The sequence below is a fragment of the Cyrtonyx montezumae genome, unplaced genomic scaffold (genome assembly GCF_038088225.1).
Source record: "Cyrtonyx montezumae isolate F1298 unplaced genomic scaffold, pur_monq_1.0 scaffold_3, whole genome shotgun sequence".
In the NCBI taxonomy this organism is placed as follows: domain Eukaryota; kingdom Metazoa; phylum Chordata; class Aves; order Galliformes; family Odontophoridae; genus Cyrtonyx; species Cyrtonyx montezumae.
In genome coordinates, this window is record NW_027072034.1 from 85535093 (window position 1) to 85558784 (window position 23692).

Consider the following 23692-nt stretch of genomic DNA (forward strand, 5'->3'; position numbering starts at 1 on the left):
GCTTATTTGAGGAATATATACCTGCTGTGAACACCAGGGTGCTTGACACTCTTTCAAAGTTGGGATATGTCCTTGGTTGTTGACTGGAGACAGCCTCTGGGGGCATGATGAGATGGGTTTGTCAAAGCAGAACCACCCTGAGTGTGTGAGGCTCTAGTGTATACATAGAATCACTACTGATGTCTTTATTTTTCAGTTCTCAGAAAAGGGCTCTCTGTAATGCTTTGGTCATGAAGAAACAAGGAACACTGAATCATTGTTTTACAATGGAGAAAACAGAGGGACAAATACCAGCACTGTGGCTCCCACCTTGTTGCTTATCTCTCTGCAGACATGCATCCCGAATGCTCTCTGGACTGTATTAAGGAAAGGAAAATATTAGACATTACAACATCTGCTTTCTTACATCTTTTCCAATTTTACATTGTATAACCCCTTGGTGAAAGGAGGAACAATGACTTTATATAGCTGCTGTTTGATTCTTTTGCTGTTTACCTGGAACACTGCTGCCTATGGGCCGAACCAACGGGCACAGAAGAAGGGAGACATTATTCTTGGAGGACTGTTTCCCATCCATTTTGGAGTGGCTGCTAAAGACCAGGATCTAAAGTCAAGACCAGAATCAGTGGAGTGCATAAGGTAAGCCACAAAAAGAGATGGTAAAAAGTTTTGTTGGGGAAGTGCTACAAATGATAAGCTATGAGCTGAGTATATACAGTGTGCAATCCGGTACTCATAGAGTGCTGTCCTATAAGGCAATGTGAAGGTATGGTGTAAATAACACGAAAATCAGTGTGTAAAGACTGGAAGTGTGTGGCTTAGAGTATCGCAAGTAGTATTTGGACAGCAAAAGAGGGCAATCCTGGCATTATACAGGGCTGCAAAAACTTAAAGGCACTGTTCTATCTAGCCATTCACAGCAGATGTTTGAATAGCATCCAAAAATTAGTTTTTCTAGCAGGACAGAAAATAAATGTAGCATCTTTGAGTTCGTTTTATTACAGTCATGCCTTGCAAAAGAGCTTAGGAGTCAGATTTGAAGTTTTTTTTTACAGTCTGCCTCTCATCTTTACAAACTGTTCAGCCCAAACAACTGAATTGGTGAGAGTGGGATAGGTTACTGCATTTGGAAAAACTCCCACTGCACATATATCCATCCCATTAGACCTTGGCAAAGTCCCAGACTTGAACTCCTTACAGTCTTTCCTCACCCAAAGATTTCTCCTTCGCTTTAAACAGTGCATATCAGGTTTTGTCTAGATCTTTGGCAGTTAAGTCTGGATGGAGAAATCTGCTTCTCTTATTATTGAGATGTGGTCAGTTTTTATGAAAAAGTATGAAGATTTTTTAACTTTGCAACCCTGTACATATCACACATTACAATTGGGAACTGACATAAACTGATTCCAACTGAAATACAAAAAAATATATAAGCAGTTGATGTTGAATTTTTCTATGACCTTGCATGGGAAGGCACTACAGTACTGTAGGACCCATTCTGTAATAATATGCAAAGGAGGGTATCTCTCGAATTATTTGTGCCTCTCATCCTAGTACAGTTCTGTTGCAGTGGTAATGAAGAAGAATTACTGACAGCGTTTCTGTTATGCCTACAGATCCCAGTTACAGTTTCCCTCTACTTTGATACTGAGCAGAAATGTATCTATCCTTATGAGATCATCCCCAGATTCATAGGGAGTGTGTAGAAAGAAGGGTAATTAAATAGGGGTTCTTTTGGTTTCTTAATTCTATGCACATAAAAGTCATAAGCTAAATGTATGTAGAATGTCTTCTTGGAGTGAAAAGTACTTGTTTCAGAATTATTTTTCTCACCTGATTCGCCACTTTAAAACTGGAATGCTGAAAAGTGATGGATCATTTTAACTCATTGTCTTTACCTGCTCCATGTGGCAGGCAGGACATGCCAGTGTCTGCAGCCTGAATACAGCATTCTCTTCTGCTACTTTGGGTCAGCCTCAGTGACTGTCTTGACATGGAAATGCTATTAGAATATACCACAGGATAATCCTTCCTGAGAAGTTCTGCAAGTATGTGGTTGCTGAAAGATAAGTTAGTTGGGTAATACTACCAACAGCAGGCATATTCTGAAAAGCTAGACCAGCTGTTATAAGGACACAAAGGACACCTTCCATGTCCCATTTGATCTGCCAAAGGCAACCTCCACTTGAAATTTCAGTGGGTAAAATTTGTATTCCTTTTATCTCTGCACCAAGAATTTGCAGGTGAGGAGATGACTGAAGAGGCATTTCTGCCTTTTTTCCACACTCCTTAAAGGAACAGGATAAACTGTTGGTTGATATCATAGAACCAAAAAAAAAAGTTAATGAACAGCAAAATATCCAGCTGCAAAGGTAGTAGCATCTGCAATTGGATCAAAGGGACAATTCAGTCAGAAATAGCTGGAAGCCCTTTCATTGCATGTCTTTTCAAGGAAAGGTTTAATTCATAAATAGTTGACTTTTTGAGAGTATTCATCAGATTTTAATGATGGAAGAGTTAATCCATGTGACAGTTTATGTATTGTGGTAAGTTTCTTGTTACTGGTATGCATTAAATTGACAGCAGATATTTTTCCTGAATGTTTTTTCTACTTCAAGCAGTGTATTAATCAGTAGATTCCTCTGGCTGAACTTGCACAGAGACCTCACAAAACAGGACCATAACCAAAAGGAGATTCTTTTTGGTTTTGGACTCCATAATTCCATAATCCAAAATATCCTAAATAGTAATGGGGTATTGTGGATGCCCCATTCCTGGAGATGCTCAAGGCCAGGTTGGATGGGACCTTTGGCAGCTTAATCTAGCAGCTGGGTACCCTGCCCACAGCAAGGAGTTGGAACGAGATGATCTTTCAGGGCCTTTCCAACCCAAGCCATGATTCTATGATTCCTTAATTAGGTTGTAGTCTAGGGAAGGATTGTGCAGATTCAAAGAACCTGATACATCCTCCCAGCCGCAAGCTAGAGTTTTTCATGCCACAGTTCATTTTCCTCATTTCTGGTTAGTTAGCTAATCTGGAAGAATCAAATTCATACCTTCTAGAAGAGATATTACAGGCTCCAGTTCATTCTCCTAATGGAATCTCCAAAGTCTTGTAGTGTCAAAAACTTTTGTAGGACAGCAAATCAACTAAAGGAACATAGGCATGGCTATACCTGGTCAAAACAATGGTGTGAAAATTTTTCCATACCTTTGACTACACTTTTTGCACTTTTCTGAACTTTCTCCAGCTCTACCATATTTTTTCACAGCGAAGGCTAACGTATTTTTTTTCATCCCTTTTTAAATAGGCTTTAATCTTCTTATTACCTTGGAAAATAAGTCACACATTAAACAGGAAAATTAGATCCTTACCAGTTTTGAACAGCAACAAATCATCAGACCGCATGATAGTCCCCTTGCTTTGAGACCAAAAAAATGTCTAAGGATCCCATTGAAACCCTGCAGGTGGTTTGACCCAAGTCATCTGGAGTTAAATATCAAACAGTTTAAGATAATGTAGTTTTCTTTTCTTTTGAGAACTGTTTAACGTGATCTGTTTTGTTTGGATATTTTTCCACATGTAGTTGTGTTTGTTGCCATACCTATACTCCCAAACACAACCTCTCTAAATAGGTAGGACAATCCTCCCTCCACTCTCAGTTTTCACACTCTTCATACGTTGTCTCCTTAGCTCAACATACGAACCTACTCTGCATACCTTGCACATGGTTTTTTGAAAAAAACATTTCCATTACTCAGCAGTGAAAGGAAAAGGAAATGATAGTGATCTGTTCATAGTTATTTTTGTGCTGATTCTACTGAAAATGTACCTTCATGCTTCAAGCAGTGAGTTGTAGAGTCTAAAGTGAAAACTTACGCATGATTTTGCAACAACAAATGTCAGATTGGAGTGAGTTCATTGTGTTTCCTGTGCTTCAGAATTACATGCATGGTTTATTATTTAAGCAACCAAGTATCCTGCATTTGATACAAATATACTTTTTGTCTTTGTGTACCTTTGGTGCTGTCACTGCAACATTCCATATAACATTTGCTGATGCATATCTGATGTGCACAGCGGAGACAAAGGCTGAGTGCAGCACAAGCAATCCCTGACCACCATTCCCTATCAGTGCCTACAGAGACCTGCTCATTACCTGATTCCTCTTTCCTTTCTTGATTTTGGGTAGATTAGCAGTTGTGATGGTGATATTATCCTTAGTGTTATTGTTAGTAGTGCTATTATTAGTAATATTGCACAGATTGGCCATACCCATGGATGGATTCCTCTTCCTGTTACGTCCTGTTTGTAACATGGATGTATCTATCTAGTCTGCCCTATGGATATGTTTGAATTCTACTGGAGAACTGCTGCTTATCCTGCTGTTCAGATCTTCTCTGCCAGCACCAAATTATTTCCTTTTGCTCTTTCTCTTCCACCATTTTTAAATTTTCTTTGGCCTGCACAGTTCCCTCGACCAAAGCCCTAACTTTTAAGGATGGTGAGCATCTCCTAACTGAAGGAATCTGGCCAATGACTGAAGATCTCCCCCTGCATATTTTAGTAATAGCAGTGTTAGTAGCAGCAATAACATGTAATTAATGTACTGGAAATCTAGAGAGGACAGAGAAATTAGCATGTATACAACCACTACAGGAAGGAAAGCAGTGGTATTTGCTGAGAGGCATATACAGCCTTTGCCACCATTCTTGAATGAACTACGTGTCAGATATGGGAGAGTAAGTGGAAGCTGTTCAGGGTTTTAACATTGTTTTTTTCCTTCTTCACATTCTTTTGGTTTTGGTTTCATGCCTTGCAGGTGTTGATAATTGAAGCTCATGAATTCACATGAAGCTGTGAATTCATGGCCTGCTTCATGCTCTCCTTTGTGGAGACTAACAGATCATCATTTCTCCACTGGATCCAGAAAACATGAGGTGTTGTAACCAAACGAGATAAACAAATGATATCTCACTCTTCTCTTCAGGATTTCATGCAGCCATTAGGTTTTGCCATCCTTAGTTTTTTTTTTTATTACAGTCCCTGTGCATTTGGTGGCTTTGGCTGCCTCTTACAGGTGGGGCAGCTTGAGCAAGGTCCCACTGAAGTCTGAATCTGTTAGTAAATCCTTTGGACGTTGCAGTTTCTTCATGGAAACTACCAGTCAAATTTCTGCATGTCTGAAAGACCATGGCAGTGACTGGTTGCATTAGTTAACACCAGCATAACTGCACATATGGTCAACTGGATCTGCGCAACCTTCTGCCAGGTTCAAGGCTGCTTTTTCCTATCACTCATGTATACATGAAGCCAGAAGGTACCTATCTAAAACCCTTTGTTGGGGTCATATGTTACAATGGGAAAGAATTTATCTGCACAATTTCCATTCACAGAAATTGAAGGAATCATGTAATCTTGCTTCAGTTAGACCAGTTCAGTGGCACTGCATTCATCTGACTGTTTAAGTAGACCCTGGTGTAGTACTGATGTAACACTATCAGTGAACAAAACAAGACCTTGTCTGAAAGTCTATCAGGTATGAGAGAAGACAGTGTGAGGTTTGTTTTGACTCCATCCCATTTGACCCTCCTTTATTGTTATCAGCAGAGGTGTAACTGGAGAGAATTGCAGGTCTGCTGTCCATACTACTCTGAAGTAAATTAGTAAAGCACTTCAAGAACATTATGAACCTAGCTATCAGACAACACTTCTTTCCCCTGCAAAAGGAAGCCAATCCCGTCTCAGGTAGCTACAGTACAGACCTAATATTATAAATGTTCATCAGGAACATTCTGTCAGAATGGAAAATAATTGTGGGATCTGATAGATCTCAGGTCATCTACTGTTGTATTAGGCGATAAAGGGGCACTGACGAGATGTGACATGATAGGACCCTCCCTTTGCTTTGTTATCTGCTATGTAAATCAGGTATGGCTATGTAGGCTAACGGGGTGTACACAAAGCACATAGAAGGATATATAAGTCTGTGTCTGCAATTAATAAAGGTCATTTTACTGCTCACCACATTGGTGTCAAAGTGCAGTTCTTTGGCCCTGATCTGTTTTTGGATCAGAAATGCAGAATATAAGTGCATTATGGACAACAATACTTCAGAAAGTGAAAGCTCATGATTTTGTGAAGCTTATCTATAGAAATCTTCACCTTACTAATAAAAACATACCTCAAAACATTTTAAAGTGACACTCATTTGAAATCTTAAGTTTACTCACTCCGAATCTCTAGAACTGAATAATGAACACATGCTTTGAAATCAAGTGGAAGGTAGCCTGATTCTTACTGCTTTTGAAGATACCACCTGAAATATGCCTGCATTTGAGTAATTTAAACCAAATCTCACACTCAGATGAGCAGAATACTCAATCTAATTTCTCTGTCATTAGTGTATACTCCACATCTGTCATTTAAAGTGAATCATCTTCAACTTAAGTTTATATGTACAGGAATGTGTGAAAATTCTCACAGTTCTACATCCCAACTTTTCAGAAATCTTCTCTTTAAATATATAAAATGCTTTCAGTTTCTTCCTGATTTACACTGGGGGCCTGAATATTTGTAGGTCAGTCTGAAAGTAATGCCTCCTGTTTAGTTCCATGAAAACTACAACATATACAAAGAACACAATAACACTATTTGATAGAGTGAATTCTCAGCTACAGATCACTGTTTTTCAGCATAGTCACCACCATTAGCTGTGTATTTTTGCCAGCAATGAACAAGAGACTGTATGCCACACTCATAAAAACCTGCACCAGTAGAGGTGACCTGCTGTCACCACTGCTAAAATGCAACCACTACCTCACTGTGCTCACATCCACTGTTTGGTTTCCATGAATGTTCAGCAAGTGCTGATGAATGTCAAGGGTGCCACTTTTTCCACATGGAGGAATGCAGTGACACACCTTTGCTCCATCTGTGCTTCTGTGTGAGATGCCATTTGACAGTCTGCCCCTCTGCTGCCATCTGTCACACAGCAACAACATGTAACAGAATACTGTTGAGAGGGTTCATCCTCTACTTTCATATCACAAACACCCGCCTACGACATTGTGAGCCAGCCTAATAAAATATGAGGCATTACTTTTGGAGCAGCCCTCACAGTTCCTCAATTCGAATCTTATCTGAATTTGTATTAAAAATATCTGTGAAAAAAAAAATGTAGCCTTTTACAAGGAAATGCCATAAAACTCCTCTTTGCTGGGGTGCCTGGCATATTTTTTTATGAACAGAACACTCACTGCCTCATTCACTATAAGACTTGCCCTTTTATTTCAGATCTCTCCCATTGCCTTTCACTCCCTAATGGTTTGGAACTAGAGCAAAAAAATAATACTCCAAATGAACAGATTACTATTAAATGTTGTTTGAAAACATTCCTATTTCAAAAAGGTGTCTGTTCTCCAGCGATGTCCTTAGAAAAGCCAGATGTCAATTTGATCATAAATTATAACTATGCATTTTTATTGACTTCAACTTTTCTGACTTGATACTGCTCAAGGTATTTGTACTGAAACCATGCTATCTGTTCTTTGAGGTACAGCCTCAGAGCAGAACCATTTTTGGAAGTTAGCCAAAGATCTGTGGTAAAATGAAGTTAGATAAATGACCTAAAAATAAACCTTAGATGTATTATCTTTAGAATTTGTGATTCCAGATAAATCAGATAAATCAGGTAATGTGTCTATGCTAAATCAATTTTGAAGAAATCAGATGTAGGAAACACACACTTTGGAATCAATGCATTTTATCCAGTAATTAAAAAGCGTTCAGGTCATGTATCTTGGAGATTGAAAGGCCGTGATTTCATGAAGCTCATCTTCTGAAACCTTCACTTTGGTATGGCTATATATCTCAAAGCGTTTTGAAGTAGCACATATCTGAATCCTAAAATCTACCATTTCATATAGAATCGATTCTAGGGATGACCATTGCCCCATACTCTTCCAGTGCTGGGTCCCATCAGTCCCTCCAGTGAATCTCAAGCATAGCAACTATAACACCTTCCTGTTACCAGTCACAACTCAAACCCAAACCATAGAACAGCTGCTAACCTGACCTGTAGTACTTTACAAGGAAGGATAGGTGCCACTTCTTTGTCAATCTAGCCAAACCAGATGAGTTGTCTGAAAATGTAGCAGCTTCACAGACACACAGCTAGTTGTTTTTTATGGTAAGGAAGAATTGAGAATAACACATGTCAAAGCTACTTTTTTTCCTGCTGCTCTCCTTGAAGAGGCTTCTCCCTGTTTTGGGTTAGTAGTTCCTCAGCATCATCTTCTATCTCATGTAATGCTCTGCACAGATGCTCCCAGGTCCTGGAACACACTCTTGCCTCCAACCCCTAGCTCTGGCTTAGCTTCATGCTAAGAGATAGCCAGAAAAGGAGAGCCTCTCTACTTCAGGAAACAGAGAAAACTTCAAAAAAACATAGTTTCAACTTCACAGGTCAGCTCTGGGGGCAACAACTGATCTTGTGCCTAAGCAGGAGTTCGAGAAAACCACAATAAAGTAAAATATTATTCCTTCAGTGAAAACTGAAGCACATAATAAGCAGGTTAAGAAGTTACATTGGATTTATGTTTCTAGCACATTTGTGTTCTCTGGTATAAACAGGTTAACAGTGTCCTCTCTCACTGTGGAGTGTGTGATATGAGACTTAGTGTTAAAGGCGACCAAATTTTCCTGAGAAGAGCTACTAGGCATCCAGCAGCATGTCAGTGCTGTGTCTCATCTCCCACTGCCTGCCTAAAGCCATCAGGAGCTGGGACACAAGGCATCCCTGAGCCCAAGATCATGTTCATGCTTAGCAGACACTGCCATCTGCATTCAGAAACAAGTCAGAGGAGCCTGGAAGGCAACCTGATAGAAGAAGCTTTGTGTTAGAGCATTTGCTCAGGAATTATGAGATCCAGGTTTAGTATCCCACAGAGAAGAACCAGACCTCCAAGCGTGCTGTCTTTTGACTTCCTCATATTTTAGGGGACTTAGAAAAGTTCATCTCTTCCTCATAATTTCTGAACTGAGCTCCAAAACTGATAAGTTGTGCTGGTTTCAAATGGGACAGAGCTGTATTTCTTCGTAGCATCTGGTATAATGCTGTATTTTGACATCAAGAGAAAAGCAGTGTTGATAACACGCCAATGGTTTAGTTGGTGCTGAGCAGTGCTGCACAGAGCCAAGAATGTTTCAGTTTCTCAGCTTCTCATACTGTCCTGCTGGTGAGGGGGCTAGGGGCACAAGGAGTTGGGAGGGGGGCAGAACCAGGACAGCTGATACCAAGTGGCTGAAAGGATATTCCATACCATGTGACATCATATGAAAAAAAAACTTGAAAACTGAGGAAAATTGGTGGGGGTTGGGAGCAGCCACTGCTCAGAAGCGAGCTGGGCATCCATCAGTGGGTGGTCACCAATTGTGTTGTGGATCACTTCTTTTGTAAATATATATACATATATTTATATAAAATTATCATTACTATTATTTCTGTCTTTTTTTTTTGACATAGTAAACAGTTTTTAACTCATCCTATAAATTCTACTTCTTTCTTTCTAAATCTTTCCCCCATCTCACTGAGATGTACAGGGCTGAGCTGCTGCCAGGTCAAACCACGTGAGTTGAAAAGCAGAACAAAACCCGGTAGCATATGCACACTTTTTGTAACCACTGAAGATAAAACCAAAAGTCTGTAGATTCAGAAGGATGCAAGACTGAGGCAGATAGCTTAAGCTGCTTTTGCCTTTCTATGTGGAATCTTTCATTCACTTTTGTCTCAGCCCTAGTCTCCTTTCCTCTGTTTCCCTCCTTCTCACTCCGTTTTATTTTTATTTGTTTCACTCACCTAGGTATAATTTCCGAGGCTTCCGCTGGCTCCAGGCTATGATTTTTGCCATAGAAGAAATAAATAATAGCCCAAATCTCCTTCCCAACATGACCCTGGGATACAGAATATTTGACACTTGCAATACAGTCTCTAAAGCCCTTGAGGCCACTCTGAGTTTTGTGGCCCAGAACAAGATAGACTCCTTGAACCTGGATGAATTCTGCAACTGCTCAGAACACATCCCTTCCACCATTGCAGTCGTGGGGGCAACTGGCTCTGGGGTTTCCACTGCTGTGGCCAATCTGCTGGGACTCTTTTACATACCTCAGGTATGCTTTCACTTGTCTTACTTAGATTACAGAAGTACCCTGCCTTTCTGGGATACTGCTATTTGGAAAGGGTTACATTACGGAATTATGATGGAGAACTGCACTGCTGCTTACATGCTCTGACTCTGTTTCAAAGAAAAGAAGGTTTGGAAATGCAGAGGCCCTAACTGTATACAATAACTGAATGCACTTAGAGGGCTGTGTTAGCCTTACCATTTGGGAAGACAGCTTTTGGAGGGGGACAGCGGTTTATGTGATAGAAAACAGTCTACTTCCCTGCAAACGTACTGCGTCAATTTTAAATGAATTCTTTTATTAGTAAAAGATGCAAATCTTCAGTCTCACACTTCTCAGATACACATTTGGGCCAGTATAGGTACATGCAGTGACTGTGCTGGGTTCTCCGTTCTGCTCTCTGCCACACACCAGAAGGGCTCAAAGGGAGTTTAGCCTCTGTGGTTTGTTTAATCTTTGTCACTTCACATAGATCCTCAAAGACAGAGAGGATATAAAATCTATGTTTTTTTCTTATGGCATAAATATGTCTTCCTAGAAATCTGTAATTCCCAGACACAGAGATTACCGACCAGCCAGTTACAGCATCCTGCCAACAGCAACCTAGCCTGGGAGGCAGATACAGGTTTAGGCTCAGAGAAAGGTAGAGAATAAGAGGCTCAGTGCATGAACACTGGAAATTTAGACTAGTCATTGGCAGCTGCCAGCTACAATGGCTTGGTTGTGATGTTACTGCACTGTGGTCACTCTTTAGTCACACCCACCTCCCACAGAACAGACTTCATTCCCTGCCAGTCATTCCTACATCCTTCAGTATCTCTGATTATTCAAGTAGGTGACTTGTAAAGCAGTCGCTTCTGCTGATAAGGTACTTTGAAGGTTCTTCAGGGCTGACCCACCTTTCTTTTGACGTAGGACCTCCAAAATGAGGTTTGGGAGAGTTTGTGGATATGTCCCATCTTGTTCCTGGGTTATCTGTGTAGTGGTGTAGTTCTGCCAGCTCCTGTGCCAAAATGTTCTTCTCACTATCTGTTGACTTTACTGGGACTGGGAAGAGCATCCACATTCCTATGCTTTTATTTGGCAAAGGTGTTGCTCTGCCCAGACCCTAAGCAGAATATGGGGCTATCACATTACAGCTTAATGTTGCATCTGCTGCTTTTAGAATTTTGCACTGAATGCATTTTATGTACTCACTTTTTTTTTTTTTCAGTTTAAGTGTTGCCTTGTATAGCCTAACATTTCCAGTTCCCCTTCTGAAATGAGCATAGGTGACAGAAATTACAGGAGGCCTTGTGACAAGATTGTGTCACACTATGCTCTCAAGTCTGTCCAGACAAGATAGCTCTTCATTTCAGCCAGGGCTCCAATTCCCACCTCTAGCACAAATGAAGAAGGAAAGATTCTTGCTTGCCTGGTGAACAGTAGCACATCTTGTCTATTTAACATCATCAGTTTCATTCCCTTGCAGAAATCTTAAGAAATGGAGACTGGGTCTCTGAGCAGGACAGGTTTAAGCTATGACCAACAACCACTGTCTAGGTACTGCTCAGAGAAGCCCTGTAAGGTGGTGTGTAATAAACCCTGTGGTGCCAATTGGAAGCATTCTGTTAATTTACAGATCCCATTACCAGATGAGCGAGGGCTGCTGAGAAGGGTTGGTGGGCTGCACAGAGTACAGAAGATGTTTGCAGTTTTCAGAACTTTCCTCTGAACAGGGGAATGGTGTTTGTGCTACAGGGAAGTACACTTATCTAGCGGTTACAGAAATGTAGTGTTAGAGGTCAGGAGGTTCATTTATCTGCATGGAATGAAATTTCAACCAGGTGGCTGAAGTTTGACAGCTGAAAGCAGGCTTTTAAACTAGGAGCTGTTGGGCAGCATTAGAATATGTGTTATCGCTGCCATTTATAGCAAGGCCATTAGCCAATCCTTGCTTAATAGACCCTACATTTCAGTAGAAGTTAGAAGTACATTTTACAATTAATGTAAGGCTCATTACTCATTTTGCTGACATAGAAACTGAAAATGTTACTGTTTCTGTTCTACTTCTTAGTATCTTACTTTGGTTTACCCCGTAAAATTGCTAGTATAAGGGAAGTCATTAGCAATAGGCTTTTCCATATTTACAGTGAATGCCAGGACAAGATTAACTGGAAGCTCCCAAACAAATAGGTGCTGGTAAGGTAGGTGAAGCCACTGTAACTTCATCTGAGGTCACATCCTTTGGTGTGTCCAGGACTGGCTCTTGTACACTGAAATCCACAGAGAGGAAATTCACCTGCCAAGTCTCTTACAGCATCTGCAGGAGTAGGTTTCCTTGCTCGTATTTCCTGGTGCAAGGCTGTGGGAGATGAGAGTAGTTAAGGGCAGGAGCATGACCAGGGGAAAGTGTGGCTCTGTAAAAGGATGATTTGTTCCTGTGGCCCTTGAAACTGCACTGGCAAATCTCCTTCTTTTCTTTCTTGCAGAAACACTAAATGCCAGATTTTAAGGAAGAGATAAGGTTTTATCTAAATTTCCACTTTGTACAAAATGAACTGTTTATAGAAGATTTTTCAAAGTGAGAGGCAGTCCTAAAGAGTTCAGATACCAATGTCGAAGTGCAAAGATAAGTGAGATTTAACAATTCTTCAGATCTTTAAATTATTCTCTTTGGGGTTTTATTGTTTCCCTACTTGTAGAAAATCCAATTTGTATCTTAAGAGCATATGGCACTTGTTCTGATTAGGAAAAAGAAAGCATTTATTGATGGCTTTAGAAAAGAAAATGAAATCCCATTTTACACTAAAATACAGCAGCTCTTGGAGCGAGAAAGCCTACTGGCTTCTTGGCAGATTCTGGTCAGCAATAAGGAATCATGGTATTGACAGCATACCCTACTGGTCCCCATGGTGAGGGCCAGTGATGCACATCACATTTTTCTTAACTTCAGCTGGCAGGGTTTTATGTAACAGGCATATGGTTCCTGATGGAACCTGTTTAAGGATGGAGACAGAAATGCCACCCATAGCTCACCTGATTGCCATTCCCCCAGGCTGATGTCAATGTCTCTCTCCCTGATCCTTGGCCTTACAGGAGGGCAGGCTTTTGCTCCAGGTCCTCAGGTCTGAGCAGCTGCTCCTCCATGTGTGTCTGCAGGACACCCACATGTTCAACTGCAGGCTAAGAGGCCATGGCTGACAGTGCAGTGCCAGCTTTCCCCTCTTCTCATGCAAGGTTACATAGGTTGACAGTAATGCTAGCTAAATGTACACATATTATGCCCAGGCAGTTCACTTAATGGTCTGTTTTCTTGTTTTCTGTGCTTTTGCAGGTCAGCTATGCCTCATCCAGTCGTCTCCTGAGCAACAAGAACCAGTTCAAGTCCTTCCTCCGTACAATCCCCAATGACGAGCATCAGGCCACTGCGATGGCAGACATCATTGAGTACTTCCGCTGGAACTGGGTGGGAACAATTGCGGCTGATGATGACTACGGCCGGCCGGGGATTGAGAAGTTTCGGGAGGAGGCGGAGGAGAGAGACATCTGCATTGATTTTAGTGAGCTCATCTCCCAGTACTCGGACGAAGAAGAGATTCAGCAGGTGGTGGAGGTCATCCAGAACTCCACGGCACGAGTGATTGTGGTTTTCTCCAGTGGACCAGACCTGGAACCCCTCATCAAAGAGATTGTCAGGCGGAACATCACTGGGAAGATCTGGCTAGCAAGTGAAGCCTGGGCCAGTTCATCCCTGATAGCCATGCCAGAGTTCTTCCGTGTCATCGGCAGCACCATTGGGTTTGCCTTGAAGGCAGGCCAGATCCCAGGCTTCCGCGAGTTCCTGCAGAAGGTGCATCCCAAGAAGTCCGCCAACAATGGTTTTGCCAAGGAGTTTTGGGAAGAGACATTCAACTGCTATCTCCCCAGTGAGTCCAAAAATACTCCAGCTTCAGCTTCCTTCCACAAGGCCCATGAAGAGGGCTTGGGAACTGGAAATGGTACAGCTGCCTTCCGACCTCCGTGCACAGGCGATGAGAACATCACCAGTGTGGAGACACCGTACATGGACTTCACACACTTGCGGATATCCTATAACGTATATTTGGCGGTATATTCTATTGCTCACGCTTTGCAGGATATATATACCTGTACCCCTGGGAAAGGTCTCTTCACTAACGGATCCTGTGCAGACATTAAGAAGGTTGAGGCATGGCAGGTAAGTCCTTTGTCAGTATTAAAGCGTGCCTAAGAAATATGTTCATAGGAAAAAATGAGAAAAACAGCTGTCCTGGAGCACCTCCAGGATGCCTGGGGAGGAATGACATTCACTGTCCTAAGTGTCAGACACACGAACAGGCCCCTGAGATTTAGCATACAACTAGTAGAAAGTTCAGTGCATGTTTCCACCTTGCACTCAATGTAATTTGTGTTAGGTTTGCCTGCAGTAGAAGGGGTTTAAACTATGCTAAATTTTCTTATATTTGCTACAGGCCAAAAGTGCACACACAGACAATTACCACGGCCTGGTTGACGCAAAGTAATTTGATCATATATTGAGCCCTTACATAAACAAGAGGGCCTGCAGAGAACACATAAACAAGGAAAACAGTTTTTAGAGTTCATTTTCTTTGGCAAGTTCTAAAGGTTTTGCAATCCCACAGCAATTTTCCATACAGGCCATATTTTTTTTCCACAGTTTTCAGCTTGTATAGGATCGAACTAAAGCAGGCCGAGTAACGAAGGAAAATAATGTGTGGTTATTGGGCAAATAACAGAGCTTCTCTGATTTGTCAGCTGTATTTGTGAACAAACAAAACCATACCAACAACACATTCAGCTGTGATTCAGCTGATCGTTCCGCTGAGTGGCACAGATGGTATTCTGGCATTCCATCTTCTGATCCTTTATGATAATCTACATCTTGTGATGTGTTTGACTGTGTTATCCAATGTCAAATTCAGTATGAGATTTTAATATCCACTACATTCTCAAATCACGTAATTAGGTTTAAGGCTAACAAATGAAGACACACCAAATATGCAGTGAATTTATTTGCCCTGTTCCAGTCATCACATAAAACTTGGAGCCAAACAAATCTGAAATCACAAGAACATTGATGAATACAAAGAGTACCACATCCCTGTTTGGATGTGTAATTCTCTCTGTTTGGGATGGTCTAAGCAAAACAGAGGTTACCCACATCACAAACTTTGGCTCAGAATTTGCATATGTATAAACTGCAGTTTAGTTTCCATCTAGTGTCGATGTATAAACATCAGTCAAATCAGAGTAAAAGGTTTTGTCTTGAAATCTGGTCTCTTTACCACTAGGTATCCAATTCAGCTTTGCCAAAGCCACGCTACTTGGAGTTGATAAGTGCAGGATTTGATCCTGGTGTAGGGTAATTCTGCAATTGCTGGCTGGGAGGTTTCTCTCTTTCAATGCTGTTCTCTTTTCAGCAGCATACCGGTAGAACTGAGCAAGTCATAGACAGATTTAGCTTTCACCTGTATCAGAAAAATGCTCCAGAATAAATATTTATACACGTGCCTTGTCACTCTGGAAAGTTAAAATAGAGGGATGTTCAACATACCAAAGTAATGTGTTCGTTGAGGATTACAAAATGGGGAAGAAAATATTAGTTTACTTTTTTATTTTCTTTTGTTTCCTTATTTTTCATTTTGTTTGTTTGTTTTGTTTGTTTGTTTGTTTTTATTTTTCTTGTCTGGTGCTGAAAGATGGCTGTAACAAAATGCAAACATGATCCAGGCTTCAGGAAGCCTTGAAGAAGGGTTCAGCACCAAGAGAACAGGACTGGCTAGGAATAGCAGGTCCTAAAAAGGAGCAGGGTATTTGAAATATCCACCATTATGTGGTGTTGACTATCAAACATGCTTGATATTTGTGCATTTTTTCATTTCATTTTCACATCAAATACAAGAATAGCAGGTAAATGCCAAGTCTGTGTGCACACCTACTTCACATCAGGTATTGCGGCTCATTACCCTTGGGGAGCTTTCCTCAGTCATGGGAGGGTAATGAGTTCATCTCCTGGATGTGCATCCCCCAGCACTTGCAGGGAGCAGTTCTGAACAACTGCTGTGTGAGACTGAAGAAAACCCTGTAACCGAAATTAACCTCAGTCACAGTAGTTCCGCAGGTGATCGTGCCTGCTGATCCCTTTTCCAACAATCATTTCAAGAGCCTCTGAACAGAAAGAAATCTGAGGGAGCAAGAAAAGTGTTGGGAAGCCTCTTTGCCAGAGATTACGCGCAGCATTGTCTGAAATCCCCAACCAGGTGGTGCGTGTGGCAGATAAGGTGATCCCTGTGAACTCTTGGCTCCATTAGCCTCTTGAACTCCTTCCCATGGTTGTCTTTGCTAATGAGCCAGTGGCTGGCAAGGATAAATAGTGTGTTCTGAAATTTAATTGTGTAGCGTTCAAATTGGTTTATTTTCAGTAGCATTATCCCATTAACTCGTATTATTTTTTCTGATACCTGTTAATATTTTGTACTCAGAATACAAACCTTTTAGATGAACTGTTTTATATACTTGGTGGAGGGTCCTTGTCTGGGCTTCTATATAGAAATAATATTTGTTACCACAGTGATCTGTTCCCTTCAACTGAATAGCATGAAGCCTAGCACAGTTTCTGTCAGCCAGCAAGACCGAGTGCAATTCTCCTACTATAGATTCACCATCTACAGTTTCAGAAAGCTCTGTGTTTCACCACAGGAATCATGGAGTTTTATGTCTCCTGACCTGAAACACAGTGTGTGAGTGTTCTTGGTGATTACATATAGAAGACAGAATACCCTGTATGCACTTTGCAAGATGTTTACCTTAGTCTCATCTACAGTGTATGTAATGATAAAAACACAGTAAAACCAGTGGGGTTTGGAGTCCTTTATTGAAAATGGGAAAACTGGCACTTCTATACTCTGTATAAAACCGTAGACTTTACTAGTATGTGTAAGATACTCTTATTCTGAGCAATGTATATGCCTGCATCTGTAACATTTTAAGACTCCACCATAGTGCAAGACAGAATGTGCACACTGAGCTGTGCGAGATAACGGTAAGGAACAGACAGTTTTCTCTACATGTTCTGTTAGCTGTGCTGGGCCCTGAATGTTATTCAGCAAGATCAGCTTAATTCCTTATTTTTGCAACAATTTGTTTTGTAACCAACAGGTGCAGAGCTACCCAGAGCAAAATACCTAGGCAATTTCTGCCACTTTTAGAAAAGGCAAAATTTTACACAGAACGATAAGTATTAAAGCACATGATTACAATTAGAACAACAGAAATAAACCTCATATAAAGACTCTTCTATCCCTGACTGCAAGGTTTGGATTCTCATTCACTGGTGAGCTGTTAATTTTTTTTAGGGGAGAATCTATTGAATAGAAGTAGTTCTGTATGTTTCTCTGGTTCAGAGACTTGTCTTCCTCCAAACTCAGACTCTCTCAAAAGCTAAAGAAGAGCAGTGGGACAGTATGGCAGGGCTCAAGCTTCTTCTACTGAAGCTTTTTCTTCCCTAACTCTTTGTCCTGTCTATGTAACAGCTCAAATAGTCTGCTATTATAATACTTACGATCTTAACGCCTTCTTTGATAGAGAAGCCCATGTCTTTGAACAAACAGCTGATGGGCCTCCATTCTGCTTCACAGTAAGAACACACCAATTCAGTGGGGAAGAGCGGTTCTTGAGAAGGTAAAAAGTGTGCAGTCACAGGGTCATGGAGTCCTCAGATGTACTCTCTGGATTTTCAAGTTGTGGTTACACTGGAGGCTGTGAACTTAGGCAAGTTCATTTTCATGAGTGAAAAATGAGATAGCTCTTCCAGTCACCAAGGCAAAGCACACTACACATGCTGAAAAATCTGCTGTCCAAATGATTAAGGATGCACTCATGTAAATTATTCTACACCTAGAAACCAGATTGTCCTCAGACTTCATGAAAAATTGCCATATGCTTTTCCACATAAGGAAAAAAAATCCAATTACAAATTGGCTCAACTAAACAACAGCTGAAGTCTTTTATTACAGGGATGTGCACCTCCCAGCCAACAGTTCCTTCCTCCATGCTGGTGATACCCATTACGAAGAGATAAAATGAATGGGTGCCTTCTCCAACTTTGCATTTAGGTATATCTGTCTGGCTGTCAATTGATTCTGCAAGGCTTTAAAGAAGTGAATGTTTCCTGAGATAAGTGAATGTTTCCTGAGATAACATATATCTTCACAGACGTTTGAGCTTGAGGGCTTATCTAATCAATTTTGTGTCTGTTAAACTATATAGACCTGTCCGCATGATTAAAATAGTGTACTAGAATCAACTGCTTTGTGGGATAGAGAGTGAAATAATATCAGAATAGATATTTAACTGAAGCTGGTATGATGTTCAGTCATTCAGGAAGACCTGTGACGACAGAGGCAGCTACCTAATATCAGGCAATTGTGAAACATTATATAATCTGTACTGAAAATGAACTGGAGATATGTGTTATGAACAGTGTCAGTGATTTCACCTGTGTGATATTGTTGTGGGAGACCGAATTGAGAGGGAGTCAATCTGAGAGAAATGTACAGGTCAGTACAACAAACAGCTGTTTTCCCACAAGGGCAAAAATAGGTTATTTCTTATTCATCAGTTTGAAGAAAACAACTTGCCATCAGATGAGAACATCTTTTGTGATCTCTTCAACAAGGCAGACAATAATTGGAGTAGTATTTAGATTCTGAGATGCTGAAATGGGAACTGTAATAAACTTCAATAAAGAGTGAGTCAGGACTGTAACATCATCAGTAGAAAATGCATAGGGAAGCTATCAACCCTCACACTGTTGCTAGAAGAACAGCAAATAAGCTACAAGCAGCAATTTCTCATACTTACAAAGCTCACTTGCACCTTTTCCACTTGGGAAAAAGTGGTCAGATTTTCAGTCTGTACTGGACTTGGGAATTTTAGGGAAGGTTCACTGTGGTGATCATACAATGCCTCTATCTGTAGCAACTTCAGGTAATAATTACCCCTCTAATTACAGAGACATCCATGACTTACTATGACATAGCACATAAAAAAGCAAAGATTTTTCTAGGACTGACCTTGCCTGATGCTACTCACAAATAGAGCTGATGACAAAGAGCACCTTGAGGGCCTCCTTAAAAACACTCAGAAAGTGAGGCATTATGAAAAATCTCAAACTTAATTTTCAAAAATTGAATTATGTGTAATAATCATTCCTTTGACAATTGTACCAGAAGTTGTTATTTCTTTTCTTACTGGGTGGTCAGCCATCTTCAGAGATCCTGTACTAATCAGCAAGACAGTTTCATCCCTGAAGTGAAATTCCATGCAATATGAAGGAATGATGTCACTCTACACACTCACTGAGGTTTGGAGGAAGGACAACATGGCATTAATGGCAATTAAATGAACTTTTTGCCTTGTAGAATTAAGTGAATGATCCTCCCACTGGAGCGGAAGCAATAAATTGCTCAGAATAGACCTTTATATTAGTGTCTGTAGTTTGCCTAAGCTTTGGCCACGTGCATGAGATGAATTACTTGAATGTTATTGAGAAACTGTAGAAGTCAAATCCTTGTTAATTCATTTCCTTGTTATCCATTTGTATTCATATGGAACAGCCTGCCCAGGGAGGAAGTGGAGTCACTGCTCCTGGAGGTGTTCAAGAACTGTTAGATGTGTTGATGAGGACCATGGTTTAATGGGCATGGTGGTGATGGGTTAATGGTTGGACCAGGTGATCTTAGAGGTTTCTTCCAACCTTAGTGATCCCATGAAATGGCAAATTCAGTTTTAAGCTAGTAGCCAAGTGCAACGTGCCTAAGTACAGTAATTATGAATCCAGCAGGACTTCAGCTGACTGTTGATGGGACTGTGCTTGTAACATGTCCTGAAACAACAGCATGAGTTTGATCAATTCAGTGTTACTAATGGAAACTTGAAGAATCTTTTTTTTTATGGTAGCAGATCTTGAATCTATTAGAAATAAGCATAGGATTAGAAATAAGCATGAGGAATGATAATTGATTTGTTTAAACAAATGATAACAAGAGTATGTTGCCCACTCATTGTCATCCTGCACACAGAGGTGGTTTACCCAAGCAATAAAGTAATTTATCATATAGTTTCAAGTAAGAAGGAATTTACAGTACAAAGTCTTCCACCTTGCCTAGTCAAAGGCACAGTTCTTCAAATCAAGGTCATAAATGTTCTGTGTGGGGTCGAACCCCCACAGAGCCACTTTCTGTATGATCTTGTAGTTAGCAATCTTTTGTACAGTATACCATATACATTTGTACTACATTCAGGACAGTAGTCTTGATCCATCCAAGGCATGCTTTGCATTAGATAGGAAGGGTAGGCTGTTTGCTGATCACACTAGTGTTTAACAAGATTTATTTTTCCCAGTAGTCATGCTGAGTAGCAGAGCTTTTCCTTTATTAGTATGGCCCCTGGTAGGTCGCAGCTTCTATCACAGATCACATCTTGTTTCTAGTTTGAATTTAACTGACCTTTAGTTCTGTTGGTACCCACTTGGCTTTGTTCTGTTAAATTGAAAAGTCCACATGAATTGCTCATCATTTTTGTCAAATCATTCCTCAATCTCATCTTGATAATTTAAAGAGTCGAGTTTAACCCTGAAATGTGTTTTCTGATTTATTTCTACATCTTGCCTAGTTACTCATCCTCTTTGTCAGATATTCATTACTGAGCTAACAGCCAGACAGTGAAAAAAAAAGATCCCACATTTACAGACACTTATTACTTCCTCATTTGCACATGCACAACTTCCATTAGTCTTCCTTTCTAAGAGAGGAAAAGTTGCAACAAACTGCCAGCAGTACTGTACTGGGTGCAGCACCCTTTCTGTGTCTGTGGCTGGAATTTCTTATGCCTTGATATGTAAATCTGAATTTCACTGTATTAAACTCAGATGTGAAACAGCAAGCTGGGGGAAGGGGAAGGGGGGGGGGGGGGAGGAGGAGAATGTTTCTTCTTGTCCTTTCTATCTATGTCCTTTCTGTAAATTCTCCCAGCAGCACTTTTTTTGTTGCTTCCAGAGTGCTCATGAGCATATTGGATTACACTGAGTTACTGACTGAGGCTTGAGGAGTTGTCCATGAGCTGATGGCTTGTCTCTGTGGGTATTTGTTTAAGAAAGCAGTTGGTAATTCTTCATCCATGAGAGGATACTTTGCATTAAATAGTCTCTCCACTTCTAAAGGGAACATTTGCATTTAACAAGATCTGTATTTCTCAGAGCATTACTGACCAGAAGAATTTGTGTCCATTCTATAATTTTGTAATAGTTGATCCTTAACCCAAAACACTTCTTTCGACATTTTCTTCCTTGGGATTGATGTCAGGTTAAGCAGTCTGGCTACAGAGAACATCCCACTGCCTTGGATTCTGTTCCTTCCTCTTTGGTAGTTGTTCCAATCCATCAGAGGCTAACTCTGGAGACCTCCATGGGCTGACACAGGGAAACTTTGGACACACTGCCAGCCATGCACTACACTTGTACATGTTCCAGAAGGATGGGTTGTGATCACTGTAGGATAATACTGAGTAGCATATTGACTTGTTGACTTTGACATTCCAGGCTTATGACATTTTTAGGTGTATATCATAAACCAGCTCTATAGATTCATAGATACATTAGGTTGGAAAGGACCTACAAGATCATCTAGTCCAACCATCCTCCTATCACCATCCCTACCCACTAAACTACTAAATCAAGCTCTTTTTTTTTTCTACTGGTGAGTGGTGTGAAGAACTAGTGGTTCTGCTAGCCAAAATCTCTGAACTGATACTGGGTTTATCAAGCACATGGATCAGGTACTGTCATTCAGTCCTTTCCTATTGCTTTTCATTGTATTTTCTCTGTCCTCTTGGGTACCGAAATTTCTGTTATCTTTGACCTACGCTTGTGTATCACCCTTTCAGGGACACCTCCCAGTAATCCAGGTTGCCCAAAGCCCCATCCAACCTGGCCTTTAAGACTTCCAGTGAGTGGACATCTGCAACATCTCCAGACTGCTTCCTCTCCCAGCTTTATAGCAGCCAGATGTCCTGTACTTGTCTTGGTCCCTGAATAAAGTCAGTCAGTGGTCTCTGCTTCTGTATGAATGTAAACCACCTCCTTCCTACAAATCACTGTGTTTGTCATAATCTTCCTCTGCCTCCTCTTTTAAGTTAAATAACCCTGCAGTTTTTCACTTTTCATTAAATGGAAGTCAGACTGTGGCTAAGAGTTATCATCACCATTTCTGGATACCTTTGATCTTCTTTTAATTTTATACTTCTTTTCTGATCAAGCTACTAGAATTGAATGCATTTTCCAAGGAAAACTGTACTATTAATATATATATTGGCACCATACCCTCCATGTCATTTTCTTTCTCATTCCATCGTAATATTGTGTTTGCCTTTTCAACTGCATAAAACATAGGTTGCCTAAAGTAATGAATGGGTCTTTATCTTGAGTGGTTACAGTTAATTTAAATTTCAATAAGGATCATGAGTAGCTTAAATTCTTTCTTTAATAATGGCACATGGCATTCGTCATATGTGTAGACTGCTCGGAAACTAATGCCTCCTATTTATTAACACAGAAACTATAGTAGATACAAAGAGAACAATTACACCGAAAAGAAAAGAAAAGAAAAGAAAAGAAAAGAAAAGAAAAGAAAAGAAAAGAAAAGAAAAGAAAAGAAAAGAAAAGAAAAGAAAAGAAAAGAAAAGAAAAGAAAAGAAAAGAAAAGAAAAGAAAAGAAGAGGAGAGAGAGAAAGCAGCAGGAATTAAACACTGTGATATACAATAAAAATTAGAGCTTTTCTAGCATGCTAATAAAGATAGATCCATAGACAGATGGGAAGGAATGAAGAAAAGAATAAACCCTACTGATCCAGGCAACATTTCCTTTGCAGAACTTTATGAGTGGCTCTTTCAGGAGTGCCATGCACATATTTCCTCCTGATACTTGACTGAAAGATATCAAATCCTGTATGTCATGACCACTGAGTTAGTGTGACAGCTGAGACTTCAAACATTTATGCTTATTGCAGTGTTACAAAAACATCTCTGGGTGCTTGACTAAGGATCTGAAATGAAGGAAAAACAGACCCTCAGAAGTTCAAAGTGAGGGAGAACTCACCACTTTCAGTACAAATACAAATCATAGCTGGTTCATGAGCACTAGTTAAAGACCTGATACAGTTGAGGCAGAGTAAATGACAAGTCATAGCAGATCTGGACACTAACGATTATTGAAGAATTGACAGAAGCAGAGCAGTGGCAGGAAGTATCAGGCTGGGAAAGTTTGGAGAAGGTGAATGGAGCAGTTTCTGTACAAGGAGCAGCAAAGCTGGAGAGGAATCATCAGCCAGGGAAAGATCTAACAAAGGCTTGTAAAATCCTGGGAGATGTGGAAAAAGTGACTTGCAAATAGTAGTTCTTTGCCTCTTCCAGCAAGTAGCGTTTTGTCA

The 23692-nt window shown here is 40.5% G+C and overlaps 1 protein-coding gene across 2 annotated transcripts in view; it reads left to right on the forward strand.

Moving 5' to 3' along the window:
* Positions 1 to 454: 454 nt before the first annotated feature.
* The window catches only part of CASR (calcium sensing receptor), a 40775-nt gene continuing 17537 nt past the window's right edge, over positions 455 to 23692 (forward strand). For both annotated transcript variants that reach the window (XM_065742186.1, XM_065742187.1), the window contains exons 1-3: positions 455 to 639; positions 9865 to 10171; positions 13503 to 14384. In XM_065742186.1, the coding sequence (XP_065598258.1) occupies positions 455 to 639; positions 9865 to 10171; positions 13503 to 14384 (1374 nt within the window). The remainder of the gene's footprint in view (positions 640 to 9864; positions 10172 to 13502; positions 14385 to 23692) is intronic.